The 18,545-nt window shown below is 41.8% G+C and overlaps 2 protein-coding genes across 4 annotated transcripts; both read left to right on the top strand.

Moving 5' to 3' along the window:
- Positions 1 to 520: 520 nt before the first annotated feature.
- LOC113452160 (uncharacterized) lies at positions 521 to 11,116 on the top strand. 3 transcript variants are annotated; one of them, XM_087918568.1, is made up of 6 exons: positions 521 to 1,001; positions 1,312 to 1,426; positions 1,532 to 1,599; positions 5,875 to 6,004; positions 8,779 to 10,367; positions 10,510 to 11,116. In XM_087918568.1, the coding sequence occupies exons 1-6, from the start codon at positions 684 to 686 to the stop codon at positions 10,639 to 10,641; spliced, it is 2,352 nt and encodes a 783-aa protein (XP_087774694.1). In that variant the 5' UTR covers positions 521 to 683; the 3' UTR covers positions 10,642 to 11,116. The 3 variants fall into 3 exon arrangements, with proteins under 3 accessions (XP_087774694.1, XP_087774695.1, XP_087774696.1); XM_087918569.1 differs by having other exon boundaries at positions 8,779 to 10,386; positions 10,531 to 10,609; XM_087918570.1 differs by lacking the exon at positions 10,510 to 11,116 and having other exon boundaries at positions 522 to 1,001; positions 8,779 to 10,394.
- Positions 11,086 to 15,663, top strand: LOC148123878 (uncharacterized). The gene has a single exon (XM_087918574.1). The coding sequence runs from the start codon at positions 11,086 to 11,088 to the stop codon at positions 11,911 to 11,913; it is 828 nt and encodes a 275-aa protein (XP_087774700.1). The 3' UTR covers positions 11,914 to 15,663.
- The last annotated feature ends 2,882 nt before the right edge of the window (positions 15,664 to 18,545 follow it).

Below are 18,545 nucleotides of genomic sequence, written 5' to 3' on the forward strand. Positions count from 1 at the left end.
GTATTTTTCCAGAGAGTTAATGTGTGCATCTTTCTTTGTATATTGGCTTCCTTTACAACAGAGGCACCAGCATATCAAGCAAAAGACTTTTTACACAAGAGATATTTTGAAGAAAATGCCCTCAAATCCCCATCTGTAGGCCCTGGCTGCCTTTTGCCTCAGGCTCAGCAACTGTCAGCTGAAACCCCACCTTCAAGGCCTTTAAGCTTTCAAAATCTCTCTTTTGGCTTCTACCTTGTCTCACAGCCTGCTGAGATGAGCTTTAATGTTAAAAAGCAAGAAAATGAGGAGACAGGACAGCCTCCTCCTTCTTTTTCCACATTGAAAAAGCTCCCTTTCTTCCCTTCCAGCTCTATTCTGATTCAAATGATTCAGATTGCACCAGGGGGCTCCCTCGGATATGAGAAGGGAACAGGCGCTTCTCTTTTTGGCCACTGGAGGGCGACCGTTTCGGCTGGCTTTCCAGAAGAGGCTAAGAAGGGAGGGACATCCCTGAGCCTTGCCTCTCTATAATATTAGCATTTGCTCTCCTTAACCCTTGGAGCTCCTACGAGGAGAGACTTGCAGGGGAGGGATCCAGGCGTGGTGGGGGGTGAGGTGGGCTCTTCCCATGCAAAGAGGGGCTGAGAAGGGAGAGAGATACATGCCCAGCCGTCTTCCGAATTCAATCCTGGATCGAGTGCATGATGGAGGAAACCACCAGGTTCTCAAAAATTCAAGCCTGGAACTTCAGGAGCCTCCGATACCAGGAAGCTGAGGGTCCCCGAGGACTTTGCAGCCAACTCCACAACTTTTGTAGGCGATGGCTGAGTCCAGAAAAGCACACCAAAGCCCAGATGCTGGACCTGGTTGTTCTGGAGCAGCTCCTGTTCCTTCTGCCCCCAGAGATGGAGAGTTGGGTGCGGGAATGTGGAGCAGAGACCAGCTCCCAGGCAGTGGCCCTGGCGGAAGGCTTCCTCCTGAGCCAGGCGGAGGAGAAGAAGGAGCAGGTTGAGTTGGAGGTGAGGCATTTTTTGGGGAGCTCAAATGGGAATAGAAAATGTGTTTGAATACTTCCCAAACTTCTCTGGCATTTATACGTGGAGATATATTATATATATCTTATACGTGGAGATATATATCCATATATTCTTGTATATACGTGGAGATATATATCCATATATTCTTGTAGGACATTGTTCCATTGTTTTCTCACTCAACCTCACTGATGGATATTGGGGGCTTTGAGGTTGTGTTCCGGATATAAGAATCCACTTTATTTTGTTTGACGTACATTAATTCTGCTTCTTTTTTTCTTCCTCTGATTTGAAGTGCTGCACTGTGGAGATGAGAGATCCAGAGGGAAAGAAGAACCCATCAAATCCCCCTCAGGAGCTACTTTTCAAGAGGTTGCCTTGGGAAGATCCACGTCGGGACACCTCAGGAGGTAATTGAAGATCCATCTGTCTTATCTTTGCTATCTCTTCTCTTCTATAGAATACCTCCTCCTATTTTGTTAATTATGCATTTTGAAATCATTTATTCCTTACAGAGAAACAAAGAATGAAGTTTTCTGGTTTTTCTGGTGGACCTCAAAGAGCTGTTGAACCTCCAAATCAAGTAAGAAAGGGAAAACTTATTAGATTTGTGTTCCCCCTTCGGGAATTGAAGGAAATGTGCAGAGTGCTGTCTCCTTTTATTTTCCCTCCTTGTTTGGATTGGATTATTTTGGTGTTCCTGAGTAACATAGAAAGCACAATAGTAGGTTCAAGTTGGTCTCAATCAGCAGAGCTTCCTGTGTAGAATATTCCTGCGACATGATGGTTTGTCATTTTTGCCCTCAGGTTATGTTTAGGAAATGTTTTCAAAGTAACTGTATGTTCACATTGCCACATTACCATTTTTAAAAAGCCTTGTTTATAACCAGTAGTTCAAAAAAAATAAGCAAATTTAAAAAAGCAGACTATTAAAATCCAAAAAGAGTGGCCACGTAGTGTATGTGATCAAGGTACTTTGGGGTACAAAATAATTTCCAATCTTCTCATTTGTGCCTGAATTAGGAGATCAAACATTCCTGCTTTGCAAAGGCTGAGAAACGACCTTCGCAGGGAATTTTCTCCTCTTGGTTTTCTCCCATTCAGCCAATGGCTGAGACCATGAGATCAATAGATGATAGACAGAGTGTGAGATCAGCTGATCCAGAAGTGGGATTACTTTACTGAACGGCACTAAAGGTTTTGCAGAATCAACTTGATAAAACTTGCCCCAAATATTATTTCAGTCAAAGAAATTTTCAGATTTGACCATTTTCTCACCTAAAATTAGGATTTATATGATGCACAGACATTTAACTTGGTGTGTATCTTTGCTTTGGGAATTTGGGATCAATGGAACAGAATGACGGAGTTGGTAGGGATCTTGGAGATCTTCTAGTCTGACCACCTGCTCCGACAGGAAAGCCCTATATCATTTCAGATAAACGGCTGTCCATTTTTTTCTGAAACACCTCCAGTGTTGGAGCACCCACAGTTTCTGGAGGCAAGTCATTCCACTGATTAATTGCTTCCACTCTCAGGATATTTCTCTTCAGTTGTAGGTTGGTTCTCTCGTTGAATAGTTTCCATCCATTGCTTCTTGGAACATTTGGTATCATGTTATCTTGGGCTTTGGGAATTTTGGATCAATGGAACGGAATGACAGAGTTGGTAGGGATCTTGGAGGTCTTCTAGTCCGACCCCCTGCTCAGACAGGAAGCCCTATATCATTTCAGATTCATGGCTGTCCGTTTTTTTCTTTTTTGAAAACAATTTTATTAGTTTTTTAAAAACAAACAAACAAAACAAAACGTAAAAACATCCAGCTTTCTTTCATCAATATACAAACTGTGTGTTGGTTGGTTTACCAGTTTTTGTGCATTCATTTCGTAGTCTCAATTACAGTTACATTAAATAATAACTCATATTATCAATTAGAAATTATATATCATAGTATCACTATTAAACAATCATTTGACTATAATTTTATTCATCCATATTTTACGAGATAACTATAATTTACTTAGTTCATTTTATAACAAATCATAGAGTCATACCAAATCTATCCTGAAAACATTTTATAGATATGATATCAAATAACAAAGAAAAGAAAAAATATCTTTTTATATATTCATTATTATCTAAAATTCTAAATATTCTATTATTGTATTTTATCATCCAACCATTGATAGAAAAGGTCCCAAATTTTATAGAATTGTTTATCCTCTTGTTCTCTAATTTCAAATGTCAATCTACTCATTTCAGCACATTCCAATATTTTCTTATTAATTTCATCCTGCAATGGTATTTTCTCATTTTTCCAATTTTTAGCAAATACAATCCTAGCCGCTGTTACTACATTTCAAATCTTTACTGTATGTATCAGGTAAGATTCCCAATAAAAAGATCTCTGGTTTCAAATCTATGTGTTTCTTTGTCATTTTTTCCAAGCACATGCGAATTTTAGTCCAGTATTTTCTAGCGTCCTCACAAGTCCATCACATATGGTAATATGAGCCAGGTATCTGATGACATTTCCAGCATTTTTCAGATTTATTCTTGAACATTCTTGCCATTCTTGTCGGGGAAAAGTGCCACCTGTAAAACATCTTATACAAATTTTCTTTATAAGCTATTGACATTGTCATTTTATAATTTTGAGACCACAATTTTTGCCATTTCTCTAAATCAATCCCATATCCAAAATTCTTCCCCCAAGCAATCATAGTTTCTTTAACTTGTTCTTCCTCTAGTTTAATTCCCAGTAAATAACCATATAATTTTTTAATCACCTTTTCATCAGTACCTGTCAAAATCTTATCTAGATCAGTCAGTTTATCATAAAATCCCTCTGTTTTAGAATCTTCATCATACCTTGAATGTATTTGCGGATATGAAAACCATTCATCTTTATACCTTGTTCCTCTAAGTTTTGCATCGATTTAAGTTCACCCTTTTCATCCAATATTTCCCCATATCTAACTGTTTGTTCCTTCTTATAAATTATAGGATAGGAAAATGCTTCAATGGTCGATAACCAAACTGGAATTTTCAAATAACATTGTCTTTTGATCTTCTCCCAATTTAACCACAAAGACTTCCGTATATAATGTCTTCTGAAATAACCCTGTGTTTTAGTTCCCTTATACCATAAAAAAGCATGCCAACCCAACAGCAAATCATGACCTTCTAATGTCAACAAACTGGTCTTTCTTAATGTTATCCATTCCTTGGCCCACATCAAATTTGCAGCTTGATAGTACAATTCCCAATTAGGCAAACCAAAACCTCCTCTAATTCTACCTTAGGTAGATTAGCATTCTGTAGATACTGTTTGACTTTTTCCTCATCAATATTCTCTTGCTTGTATAGTTGCCCGTAGAAGTCTCGAATAATTTCCTTTTTCTCTTTATTACCATAGCAAACTTGGCCTTGATCATCTATTAACTGCGATATTTGCCTTGATTCTTTCTCTTTTCTCAATTTATATGCTAGCCATCTACCTGGTTTATTTGCATCTTCAAAATAGTTCTGTTTAGCACTTCTAATTTTCTGTGCCAATTCTTCTTTCTCTGTTTGACCCATTTTATGTTTAATTATGTCCAATTTTAGTTTAATATCTTTTTTCTGTGGCATTTTCTGTAGTTCTTTTTCAAGTCTTTTATACTCATCTTCCAAAACTTTAGTGGCTTGCCTTTTCCTGATATTCTTTTTTCTTATATAGTCTATTATCAAGCTTCTAGCATATGCCTTCATTGTATCCCAAACATTCTGAATTGAAGTATCTTCTTTTTTATTTTCTTTAAAGAAAAAAGCCATTTCTTTCTCGATCCATTTTATAAAATCTTTTTCCTTTAAAATAGTATTATTTAGCATTCATCTCGATCTTTTTTTTGTCCTTTCCATTTAATTGTCATTGGATTATGGTTTGCCCAAGTACTTGTTTCAATATTTATTTCTTGAATGTTAGATATTAGTTCTGTTGAGATCCAAATCATATCTAATCTGGACCATGATAAATGTCTGTTTGAATAAAAAGTGTATTGTTTAGTTTTAGCATTTCTTTCTCTCCATATATCTTTTAAATTTAATTCATCTATCATTTTAAAAAAGGATTTAGGGAGAGTCTTTCTGTTTTGCTTTGTTGTTATTGCTGTATAGTCCAGTTTATTGTCCACAATTCTTCTCTCCTTGAATAGTTTCCATCCATTGCTTCATGGAACACTGCTATCATGTCACCCCCCTAGTCCTTCTGTTCATTAAACTAGACATACCCAATTCCAGCAATTGTTCTTAATATGTTTTAACCTCCAGTCCACTAATAATTTGTGTTGCTCTCCTCTGCACTCTTTCTAGAGGCTCAAGATCTTTATAACACAGTGGCAAGCAAGCAGAACTGGATGCAAGATTGCTAGTGTTACACAGGCATTACAAAGTGGAACTAACACTTCATGTGATCTTAATTCTATCCTTTTTTTAATGCATCCTATGATTGTGTTGTGTGGCCACTGTAACACAATGCTGGCTCATGTTTAAGTGATTGTCCACTAGGACTTCACAATCCCTGTTGCACTTACTACTGTTGAACTAGGTACCACCTGTTCTATGCCTGTCTATTTGGTTTTTCTCTCCTAAATGTAGAACCTTACATTTCTCACTTCTGAATTTCATTTTGTTAGATGGCGCCCAATGTGTTGATCCTTCTATATCTCGAGCCTATTTTCTGGATTGTTGGTATTCCTATCAATTAGGTCTTGCCTGCAAATTTGATGAGTTCCTCTTCTATCTACTTATCTAAATAATTGTTGAAGATAAACAGTTCTTCTGAATCATCCTGTTCTGTTCTTTTTTCTGTGTTCAGGTGAGTCTTGTGTCCTTTGAGGAGGTGGCTGTGCATTTCTCTGAGGATGAATGGTCTCAGTTGGATTCTGACCAGAAAGCGCTGCATTCGGATGTCATGCTTGAAAACCATAGGAACGTGTACTCTCTGGGTAAGAGTTTTTTAGTCCCCAATCAGAGAGTTCAAGAAGACAGATTACCCTGACAGTTTTTTATTTTAAAAAAAATTACTAATCACATATCATCTCCTGGGAGGGAGAAGGATAGGATCTGGCCTTCTCATACTCTAAGGAAGGAAAGAGTTAATGTCTCTTCGCTTAGATGTGCCGTTTCTTATGTGTATTTTTCAATTTTTATTTGAACTTATGTGTGGAGGCTGAAAAGAATGAGGTGTGCTTTTATGTGTCCTCTGGAGATCATGGGAGGGGGATTGTGCTGTCATTGTTTTCATTAACTCCTAAATATGGCGCATTAACTCCTCAATGCTAATGGGCAGGCTTTTTTGTGACTACACCCACCCATCCCCCTTTACAAATGCAGAAGAGATTCTACCGTAATACAGGAAGAAGCAACTTCTGCATTTGGAAGTCATGCTTGAAAACCATAGGAATGTGGTCTCTCTGGGTAAGCTTTTTAGTCCCCAATCAGAGAGTTCAAGAACAGAGATAAAAGTTAGTCTTAAATCTGCAACCTCTGCGAAATGCTAATGGGCAGGTTTTCTGTGACTGCACCCCAGAGGTGGGATCTGAAGATCAGCTGAGACCGAACTGGTTCACTGCAACGATCTTCTGTTCTGTTCGGCCCACCCGGCCGCCCAGGCTCTAGGATGTCCTTTATTCCCTGCTTTTTCAACCTCAGCTGCTTTGTGCAGCACAGCTGATTGCTGTGTGTCAGCAGGAGAAGATGATTGCTTGTAGGAGAAGATGATTTTTAAACACTGTGCACACATGCTCAGTGCTCACCGGACCGGTTATTACACCAGTTGAATCCCACCCCTGTACACCCCCCATCCTCTTTACAAATGCAGAAGAGATTCTAATACAGGAAGAAGCAACTTTCTATGAACAATGGATAAACAAACAAAAGGAGGATGGATGCGTAGAAAGGGTAAGTGAGAAGGATTTTGAATTGACTAAGAAAAAGTGGGAAAAAAACTCCTTCCTTCACTCTTTCTAATGTACGTTCATTCGCTAATAAGTTGGGTTTAGCAAAGCTGACGCTACAGGCTTGCCTTGATTGCACTGATTGGAATGTTTTCGAAGATCCCTCTGCAGACTTGGATGAACTCACAGATACTGTAACATATGTTAGTTTTTGTGAAGACCTGTGTGTGCTGACCAGAAACCTGCGAATATACAGTAACAACAAACCTTGGTTCATTCTTCTAACTAAACTAAATCAACTAGCTGTGCCTGACCATACTTGTAAGTGGATCATAAGCGTTCTAACAGGCAGGAAGCAACAAGTGAAGCTAGGCAAAATCACATCAGATACCTGTACAATTTGCACAGCAGGGCTGTGTACTCTCTTTACTTTTCTCTACACCAATGACTGAATCTCAAAATATCCCTCTGTTAAAGTACTGAAGTTTGCAGATGATACAACAGTGATTTGTCTCATTTGAGATAATGACTAATCTGCATACAAATGGGAGGTTGAACAACTAGCCTTGTCGTGTGACCAGAACTTGAACTAAACACACTAAAAACTATAGAAATAACAGTAGATTTTAGGAGAAATCCTCCTATACTACCGTCTCTTACAATACTAGACCATACAGTATCAATATAGATACTTCTATGATAGATGAAACCTTCAAGTTTCTAGGTTCTATAATATCTTAAGACTTAATAAGGACACCTAAGATCAAAAACATCATCAAAAAAGCACAACAAAGAATGTTCTTTCTGCGCCAACTCAGAAAGACTGCCCAAGGAGCTACTGATACAATTCTACAGAGGAATTATTGAGTCTGTCATCTGCGCCTCTATAACTGTCTGGTTTGGCTTTGCAACAAGAGAGACACAGACTTCAATGGACAATTAGAATTGCAGAAAAAACAATTGCTACCAACCTGCTTTCCATTGAAGACCTGTATACTACACAAACCAGAAAGAGGGCTGTGAAAATATCTACAGACCCCTCCCACCCTGAGACTAAACTTGCGAAAATGTAGTAAGCCATTGGTTCCTTTGCCTGCCTTGATGCATTTTCAGAAACCAGAGGCCTAAAATAGTGAGAGATCATGCAAGATCACTAGTGTGAAATCTCGTGCTACTGATCCTGCAAAGTCTCACACTATATATTTTAGGCGCCTGTTCTCTGCTAACTGAGGCCTGCATGAGATCCAGGTCAAAAGGCTTTGCAAACAGAGGTCAGGGGTCTTTGGTTTTAAACACTTTTGCCCAGATCTCATGCAGTCCTCAGTTCGTAGAGAACATAGTCCTAAAGTACTATAGCGAGAGGTCAGTAACATGAGATCTTTCACTACTGATTTTGTGTGATCACGCAATAAAGTAGTTTAAGGACTATTCTCTGTGAACTGAGAAGAGCCCTTGAATGCCGATGAGGCTTTGGGACAGTGAACTAGCCTTAACCCACCCCAATAAATCTTAAGTTTTCTCCTAATTCCTTCTTGGATGTTTCCCCTGATTACTCCTGATTATTCCTTAACTCAAAACTGAGTTTGAGTGAGATTTGCATATATATAAATAATTGTAAAGAAAGAGATATTTGCTAGATATTTTAAAAGTTTCATGACTCATGAATATAGACGTCATCATGTCTATATCACAGCACTGTAGGGATATAAAATACAACCTAATGGAATTTCAGAAAAGTTCAAAAGAAAATTTGTTGACTTTCTACAGTTTGAACTTTTTCCTCTAACACTGTTAATCATTTTCACTTCTCTTTTCCTTTGAAGGTAATAACGGGCAGGACAATCAAAATTCCTGTGAACTGTCCCAAGGGATCAATGCTAATGATGGAGCAGAGAAATTTGGAATTCAAGTGGAATTAGAAAGCCATGAGAGAAACCAGTCAAATAATTGGAATCAGAAAAGCTCATCTTCCACTGATGCTCCGATGCAAGATTTTCACGCCCAACAAGAGAAAATAAGGAAAAAATATACTGGAAAATGTGTGAAGCTAATTAAAGCTAAATTACATGTAAACAAACATTATTTAACCCAAAACAAAGGAGAAGATGCTATAAGAAGGTTCAGAAGATATAGTAATCTCATTTTCCATAAAAGGATCCACTCAGGAGAAAAGCCATATAAATGCATGGAGTGTGGAAAGGCCTTTGCTTGGAGAGACCATCTTATTTCCCATAAGGTGATCCACACAGGGGAAAAACCATTTAAATGCATGGAGTGTGGAAAGACCTTTACTCGAAGGAGTATTCTTCTTCGCCATAAGATGATCCACACTGGGGAGAAGCCATATAAATGTATGGAGTGTGGAAAGTCCTTTGTTCAAAGAGGGCATCTTAATTCCCATAAGATGATCCACACAGGGGAGAAACCATTTCAATGCATGGAATGTGGAAAGAACTTTGCTCAGAAACACCATCTTATTTCCCATAAGAAGATCCACACAGGGGAGAGGCCGTATAAATGCATGGAGTGTGGAAAGGCTTTTACTCAGCGCAGTGACCTCAGAATCCACAAAAGGATCCACACTGGGGAAAAGCCTTTTAAATGTATGGAGTGTGGAAAGACCTTCACTCAAAAAGGTAATCTTAGTTCCCATAAGGTGATCCACACAGGGGAGAGGCCGTATAAATGTATGGAGTGTGGAAAGGCCTTTGCTTACAGCAGTGACCTCAGAAACCACAAAAGGATCCACACTGGGGAAAAGCCATTTAAATGCATGGAGTGTGGAAAGACCTTTACTCGAAGTAGTATTCTTCTTAACCATACGATGATCCACACTGGGGAGAAGCCATATAAATGCATGGAGTGTGGAAAGACCTTCTCTCAAAAAGGTAATCTTATATCCCATAAGGTGATCCACACAGGGGAAAAACCATATAAATGCATGGAGTGTGGAAAGACCTATGCTCATAGTAAAGCACTTACTATCCACAAAATGATCCACACAGGGGAGAGGCCGTATAAATGCCTGGAGTGTGGAAAGAACTTTGCTCAGAAAGACCATCTTATTTCCCATAAGGTGATCCACACAGGGGAGAGGCCATATAAATGCATGGAGTGTGGAAAGACCTTTAGTCAGAGCCGCAGTCTTACTGTCCATAGAAGGATTCACACTGGGGAAAAACCATATAAATGCATGGAGTGTGGAAAGACCTTTGCTCATAGTAATGGACTTACTATCCACAAAATGATCCACACAGGGGAGAGGCCGTATAAATGCATGGAGTGTGGAAAAGCCTTTGCTCAGAGCAGTGACCTCAGAAACCACAAAAGGATCCACACTGGGGAAAAGCCATTTAAATGCATGGAGTGTGGAAAGACCTTCGCTCAAAAAGGTAATCTTATATCCCATAAGGTGATCCACACGGGAAAAACCATATAAATGCATGGAGTGTGAAAAAACTATCCACAACATGATCCACACAGGGGAGAGGCCGTATAAATGCCTGGAGTGTGGAAAGATCTTTGCTCGGAGAGACCATCTTATTTCCCATAAGATGATCCACACAGGGGAGAGGCCATATAAATGCATGGAGTGTGGAAAGACTTTTACTAAGAGCCGCATTCTTACTTCGCATAGAAGGACCCACACTGGAGAGAATTTGAAAGCCAGGAGAGAAACCAATTAAATAATTGGAATCTGGAAAGGTCATTTTCCACTGATGCTCTGATGCAAGACTTTCTTGCCCAACAAGAGAAAATAAGGAAAAAATATATTGTGAAAAGTATGAATCTAATCAAATCTAAATTACATGTAAATGAACACTATTTAACCCAAAATAAAGGAGAAGATGGTATAAGAAGATACAATGGACAAAATTACAATGGAACATTATTGCTTTCTCTTGAAAATAATTTCCTTACATTTTACAAAGTGATTCACACAAAAGAGAAGCCTTATAAATGTTTGCAATGTGGAAAATGTTTTAGAACAAATGGGCAACTTGCTTCCCATGAAAGGATTCATACTGGGGAGAAGCTATACAAATGTAGAGAATGTGGTAACAGGTTCAGAATATGTAGTAATCTAATTTCACATATAAGGCTCCCGAGGAGAGAAACCATATAAATGCATGGGGTGTGGAAAAACTTTTGCTCTGAGCAGTAGGCTTACTGTCCACAAGGTGGTCCACACAGGGGAAAAGCCATTTAAATGCATGGAGTGTGGAAAGACTTTTGCTCAAAGATGTCATCTTATTTCGCATAAAAGGGTCCACACAGGAGAGAAACCATATAAATGCATGGAGTGTGGGAAAACCTTCACTCATAGCAATGGACTTACAATCCACAAAAAGCTCCACAGAGGAGAGAAACCATATATATGTATGGAGTGTGGAAAGAGCTTTGCCCTGAGCACTACACTTACTATCCACAAAAAGATCCACACAGGAGAGAAACCGTATAAATGCATGAAGTGTGGGAAAGCCTTTACTCACAGCAGTGGACTTACTATCCACAAAAAGCTTCCTACAGGAGAGAAACCATATAAATGCATGGAGTGTGGAAAGACCTTTGCTCAACGGAATTATCTTGCTTCCCATGAATTGATCCACACAGAAGAGAAACCATATAAATGCATGGAGTGTGGAAAGGCCTTTACTCGTAGGAGTGTTCTTACTATCCACAACAAGCTCCACACAGAAGAGAAACCATATAAATGCATGAATTGTGGGAAAACATTTGCTCAGAAGTATGATCTTACTTCCCATAACAAAATCCACACAGGAGAGAAGCCATATAAATGCATGGAATGTGGAAAGAGCTTTGCTCGGAATCATAGTCTTAATTGTCATAAAAGGATCCATGCTCGGGAGAAACTAAATAGCAATAGCAATTCCACTTCAGCTTATATGCCAGTTCAAACTGCTTTACAGCATTATCTGAGCAGTTTGCAAAGTTAGCATATTTTTCCCAGTAATCTGAATCCTATTTTACCAACCTCAGGATGAAAGGATGAATCAACCATGAGCCTGTCAGAATCAATTAGCCTGTAGTACTGCATTCTAACCCCTGCCCCACCATGTCTATAGATTTGCATGTGTATGCATATTGTGCCTTTTTGATCCAAATGAGACAAAGTTGAATCGACAAAATGAAATTTAATGTGGAGAAAAGTAAGATTTTAAACCTCGGCAAGAAAATCAGATTACAGGAAACCTGGCTCAAAAACAGTAACTGTGAGCGTGACCTTGGATTTTGGTTTGGCTAGTCTAAAGAAAAGAAGGATTAGGAGTGACATGATAGCAATGTTCTAGCGTTTGAGAGACTACGACAAAGAGGAGTGGGTCAATTTATTTTCCAAAGCATTAGAGGGCAAGACAAGAAACAATGGATGGAAACTAATAACGGAGGGAAGCAACCTGGAATTTCCTTATAGTGAGGAAAATTAAGTGGGCAGAGGCCAGCGGGTAGGTGCGTGTCCCTGCTCTGGGAGGGAAGGTAGGCGGTGTGCCACCCGGCTTAGCCATCCAGGTGTAGGCAAGTGCTGAGCAGGTGGGATGGAGTCTGGAGGGACGTGTGAGCCAAATTTTGGAGCTGAACTCAGTGGAGGCACTGAGCAGGAAGGGAGACCCTGGCCCACTTGGTTCGCTTCGCGTGGGGTGGAATGCAGAACGCAGAGAAATCCATGCTTATCAGCATTCCACTCTCAAAGACTCCTTTGCATCCCACAATTTGATCCTGTGCTTTCTCTTGCTCACTCTTCCCCTTTCTCTCCTCCCTCCCTCCTTCCTCTGTCTTTTTTTCTTCCTTTCTTCTTTCTCTCTGATTCTGATTCTTTGGTGCTTCATCTCTTGTGGGGTCTTGCAATTGCTTCTTCCGGCCCTTGTTGATGCATGCAGTACCAACAAGGGCCAGAAGAAGCACCCGTGAGACCCAGCAAGAGATGAGGCAAGTACAGGGATGCTTTGCTCCCATTCTGGAATATGGAGTGAGTCTCCATCCCCTGCCATCGCCCTTACGTTCTCAGACCATTTGAGGAGTGATTGGGAGGGGAAGGCAAAGGATGGGGCCAGTCAGTGATGGGATCACCCAACAGGGAGGTGTAACAGGGATGAAATAGCCACCTGCAGCTCTGGAGCTACGGGTTGCTGACACCTCAGCTAGATGAATGTGGGAAATGGAGATATTGGAAAGAAATGGAGAGGTTGAGCCAGATGAGCATCAAGGGCATAAGACAACTATGCAGATCTGAAGTGCCCAGAGTGATCCTGAACTGGCCTACTTTGATGTTCCCACCCTGCCATGGTCCAGTCCCAACTGCAGCAGCTCAGTTGGCTAGCCCTCCCCTAGTGCTGTCAGCAGTCTTGGCCAGGTCTACAGCAAAGCCAGCTGCTCTGTCATCAGTTGGTGAGCCCATCTGGCCATCTACACCACCTACTGGGGTGGCAAGGATCCTCACCATGGGCATATTACCCTGGGCTGGCTGGGTCCTGGGGAAATGGACTCTGTCCTGGGCATCGCCACAGCAAGTCACCTGTCAAAACTAGACCTGAGAGAAGCATATTGCCTGATATGAATCAGGGAAGGGGATGAATGGAAAACCGCCTTCAACTGCCTGTTAGGCAGCTTCCCGTTCAAAGTCATGCCGTGTGAACTACAGGGAGCCCCTGCTGTCTTCATGCACCTAATCAATGAGATGCTGCATGGACACCTGTATAAGCGGGTCCCAGTTTCCCTGAATGACATTCTCATATTCAGCGAGATGCTGGAAGAACACATGAAGTTGGTACAGCAAGTTCTGAAAAATATCTTGGCCGCAAAACTCTATGCAAAGCTGTCAAAATACAGGTTTCTTAAGACTGCCCTGGATTATTTGGGCTACAGGGTGTCAAACCAAAGAATTGAGATGGATCCAGGAAAAGTAAAAGCAGTGCTGGTCTGGCAACCCCACACACACCTGCAAGCACCTCCAGAGTTTTCTGGGGTTTGCCAACTTTTGCAGACAATTCATTCCATCTTTTATGCAGGTAGCCTTGCCCCTGATGGAGCTGCTGCTCTGAAGCTGTGGCCGAGCCAACCACTGGTCACTGGACTGCCAGAGAGCGTTCAAAAAACTAAAAAAGCTCTTTGCAGAAGAACCCATTCTTCAGCAGCCCAACCCTGCATGGCCGTTGTTAGGAATAACATAGGTTACCTAATGTAGTTTGGGTAAAATAATATATATAAACTATAATAGTAAGTTTAAGTGTGTGTCACTTTAAACTGCAAAGCATGTAATTTTGGGTGTGGCGTGAAACCGCCATAAGAGGGAGCAAGAGAACCTGATTGATTGCTGACAATTACTGGATTGCATGGATTGATGGTTTGTTAACTGCGTGTTTCCCTACTGCTGTTGCTGAAGGAAGAGAGGAGTTTTTGACTTCTTCATATCTCTACTGCAAGGAGATATATTCCTGGACTACTGACCTCTCTTTTTCGATACTGGAATTTGCAACTGAATAATCCCTGGACAGACTGAATTAGTGAATGATATATGGACTGTTTGACTATGCTAAAACTCTTGCTGGAATAAACTATTTAACTAGCACAGTGTATCTGTTTTACTGAGTGCAAGCTACAAAAATGTTTATCTCACATATTTTGCCTGACTGCCTGACTGCCGTGCAGATTCTGCTAGGGTGTATCCCTAACAGCCGTTCATCATACAAGCCAATACTGGTAACGTAACCGTTGCAGCAGTGCTCTTGCAAAAGCACTCCCAGCGCCAACTCTAGCCCTGCGCCTGTGTGTCCAAGAAGTTCACGGACACCAAAAGGCGGTGGGCATTATGGGAAAAGAAAATCTATGCAGTAAGATGGGCCTTCCTCCTGGCAGCACTTCCTGGAGGGAAATAAACTGAGTTTCGATGTTTGGATGGACCATAAGAACCTTGAGGTGCTAAAGACCTCCTGAAAACTCCACTGGGTGCAGTATTTTAAGTGGTTCAACTTTGAGCTAAAATATATCCCGGGGGAGAGAACCTGCTCGCAGATGCCTTGTCAAGAAAGTCACAGTTCAACAGTTTGTGAGAGGAGGTCGTGCACATGATCATTCCCCCTTCCCAGCAGGTAGTTCAAGTCACCACCAGGGTCAAACTAGATGTCGGGATGGCCCCTGAGGGGATCAAATGACAGCAGCATTGAAGTCTGCACTTGTAGCTGTCCAGTGGTTTGGTGAGAACTGGGACCTAAGGGAGGAATTGGCCTGGAAAGGGTCCAAACTGTATGCCCCTGCCAGCTTGAGACTCCAGATCCTACAGCACAGCCACGACTCCCAGTTGGCCAGCCACTTCAGATTCCAAAAGATCCTCCACTTAACCAGAAGGCAATTCTGGTGGCCCAAGATGAAGGCAGATGTAGAAAATTATGTTAAGAGTTGTACTATATGTGCAGCCATAAAAGTGAGACTGGGGAAGCCCCCTGAGCTTCTCCAACAAGTCCCTGACTCCTGCCAGCCCTGGGAGGAAATTTACAGTTGATCTCCCAGGGAGTGGAGGGAATACAGTCATTTGGACTGTGATTGACTTATTCTCGAAGCAAGCCTATTTCACTGCCTGCTTGTGGTTACCCTCTGTCAGGAAAATAGCCAGGAGGTTTATAAAGTATACCGGTTGCAAGGCGTGCTCATCAGGGTCATCTCGAGGGGTTCAGTTCACAGCAAAGTTCTGGGGGGAGTTCTGTAGCTATTCCACCATTAAGCAGACATTGCCAAACACGGACACAAGGATATTTGCACATATCTGATGACCCTGTTTTAGCCAACCGCAAAATGTTTCAGTACGATCGCGAAACAATGACTGTTGGTATTCTCCATCCCAGGACACATTAGCTAAGTATGATAAGTATACTTGCAAGCTTGCAAACTATCACATACTTTGTTCTTTGTTCTTTGTTTATGATTTCTTCCATATAAGGTAAAATTCTGCTACCTCCTTTGTTCTCCCCCGCCCGCTTGAAAGAAAATAATAAAAGAGGTTTGTGCAAAGCAATCGGGGCCGCCTGGACCATTCCACCTGCCCCGGGCTCGATGTGCTCCCTCCTTTGAAGCAATCAGATGTCTGGTGTCTGTTATTGGTATTCACCCTTGCGAGGGTCCCGCTAAACTTCCCTGCGGGGAATTCCATAGGCAGCGGAAGGACGCCGACGGAACAACGGACCGGTCGCTCGGCGTGACAACTGGGGGCTCGTCCCGGATCCGTCTGCCTTTCGCTGTCTCAAGGTGTGGTCTCTGTCTAGAGGTGCACCTCCTTCACTCCCGTTCTTGCGCACCTGGCAAAGGCATCGTACAATCATAAGTAATGGGCTCCTCACTTTCCAAAGTTTCGTCAGGTCATAGGGACGAACTTTATACTATAGTGAAGACGGCTAATTCTTTACAAAAAATTAATGGCACCACTATATATCCTCTTTCAAAAAAGTCATTGACTAACCTATTGGCATATATAGAGCCACATTGTCCATCTTATCCTGAGAAGGGAACGCTCTGACACTCTTCATGGCAGAGATTGGGGAAGTACCTACACGATATTCCCCGAGCCCCGCCTGAAATATTAACATCTTGGCGGGCTGTCATGGCAGCATTAAACACACTCTATCCTCCGAAAGAGAATGCTGCACCTCTCACCTCTGATATTCCCCCTCTCTCTTCTTCTTCTTCTTCTTCTTCTTCTACCAACCCTGCTAAATCTGGAGATCCTCCTGTGGCACAGGTGGAAACTCCCTCTCTTCCACCACCTTACACCAATCCTGCGGAATCTTCTAATCCTCCTCCTTCTGCCCCTACTCCTTCTTCCTCTCCACTAATTCCTCGAGGAGGTCTTATTAGCAATCTCCTTTCCTCCCCTCTACCGTTGGATGATTCTGAAACTCTTTCTGCCTTCCCTCTTGCCCTTCCCCCGGGAGGTGGCGGCAACCCTGTACATACTAACATTGAATTTAAGGTCTTGAAAAACATAAAAGATGCGGCAACTAATTATGGTCTGCACTCATCTTACACTAGAGGCATACTTGATTCCTTGGTTTCTGGTAATACTGTCATGTTGCTCTATGATTGGAAGATGTTGTTTTCTATGCTCATGACCCCAGCACAATATGTTGTGTGGCAGTCTGAATATGAAAAATGTGTTGATGCAGAAATACGGCGAGGTTTGCCGGCAGCAGTCACGGAAGGCCATCTTAAAGGGACAGGACAATTTGCCACTTTAGCTCAACAACAGAATTGTCCCCGCCGTGCTTTCGCCATCATTCATATGTGTGCAACGAATGCCTTGAAACGAGTGGATGATACAGACTCACAATCCACCCAAGCCTTTTTAAAAGTAGTGCAGAATTCTGATGAATCCTATGCCTCTTTCATCAGTCGCTTACAAACTGCATTGGATCATCAGATTGATAACGCTACTGCTAAACAGGAATTACTCATGAAATTGGCTTTTTCTAATGCTAACCGTGACTGTCAAAAATTTTTGCAACCTGTCGCTAACAAGCCAGGGGTCACTTTGGCTGAGTTTCTCCAGCTTTGTAGAATTGTTGGCACAACCACCCATAAAATGGACGCGCTCGCAGCAGCTATTTCTTCTTCTTTCCCTACTTCTGTTTCTTCTCCCGACGCTTTCGCTATAACTCGTAATGGCAACTGTTTCAACTGTGGCAAGCCTGGATATTTTAAAAATTAGTGTCGGATGCCGGGAGGAGGAGGAGTGCCCCGCGGCCAAGCTAGGAGTCCTCCGCCTCCTGATTTTAAAGCAAAACAAAAAACTATCTGTCCTCGCTGTCGTAAAGGCTTTCACTGGGCTTCGCAGTGTCGTAGTAACCCCCCTTCTGCTCAGCCTTCGGGAAACTAACTATGGGGCTTTCAGCTAGCCCCGCTACCAAGGCTGACCTTCCCACTACCACTTTCCTGGTAGTGTTATCTGAAGACCTTGTGTACGATGACCCTGGTGCTGTTGTAACGCTTCCTTTAACGGCAACTCTTTTAACACCCTTGCCTCCCTCGTTGCCTATTCTGCTCATTCCCAATTCTACTCTTACCATAGAAGGTATCGTCGCTGCTCCTTACCTATATGACTCCTCTGCTCTCAATAACTTGGCTCTCGCTGCAATAGGGGATCGCTGTTTTTCCTTAAAAAAGGGGACCATGGTCGCTACGCTTATCTTAATGCCACCTACTGATCCGCCTTTCCTGTTTGCATTACAGCAACCTGTGCACGCTTCTAAACCTACCCTGTCTGTTACCTTGAATGGTCACTCTTTTGATGGCCTGATTGACACTGGTGCTGACGTTTCTGTCATCTGCTCTGCTGAGTGGCCCCCTACTTGGTCTCTTACCGAGGCTGCCTCAGTGCAAGGCGTAGGCGGAGCTCAAGCCGCTAAGGTCAGCTCTAATTGGCTCTCTGCTTCTACTCCACATTCAACTATAACAGCATACCTTAAGCCTTATGTTCTTCCCCTGCACTGCAATCTGTGGGGAGTGATTTGCTTTCTCAGTTTCATGCCTATATCCAGCTACCCTAACACTTCTGTGTAAAATCTTTGCTTTCTTTCAATATGTCTAT

The sequence above is a fragment of the Pseudonaja textilis genome, unplaced genomic scaffold, assembly GCF_049901715.1.
Source record: "Pseudonaja textilis isolate UNSWEBS1 unplaced genomic scaffold, rPseTex1.2 PTEXCTG104, whole genome shotgun sequence".
Lineage (NCBI taxonomy): Eukaryota > Metazoa > Chordata > Lepidosauria > Squamata > Elapidae > Pseudonaja > Pseudonaja textilis.

Excerpts from the sequence above, each read along its gene's own strand:
- LOC113452160 (XM_087918568.1), top strand. The coding sequence starts at position 684 with ATGATGGAGGAAACCACCAGGTTCTCAAAAATTCAAGCCTGGAACTTC. Across the intron at positions 1,600-5,874 it reads CTGTTGAACCTCCAAATCAA|GTGAGTCTTGTGTCCTTTGA; the intron begins GTAAGAAAGGGA and ends TTCTGTGTTCAG. Across the intron at positions 10,368-10,509 it reads GTAATCTTATATCCCATAAG|ATGATCCACACAGGGGAGAG; the intron begins GTGATCCACACG and ends ATTTCCCATAAG.
- LOC148123878 (XM_087918574.1), top strand. The coding sequence starts at position 11,086 with ATGGGGTGTGGAAAAACTTTTGCTCTGAGCAGTAGGCTTACTGTCCAC.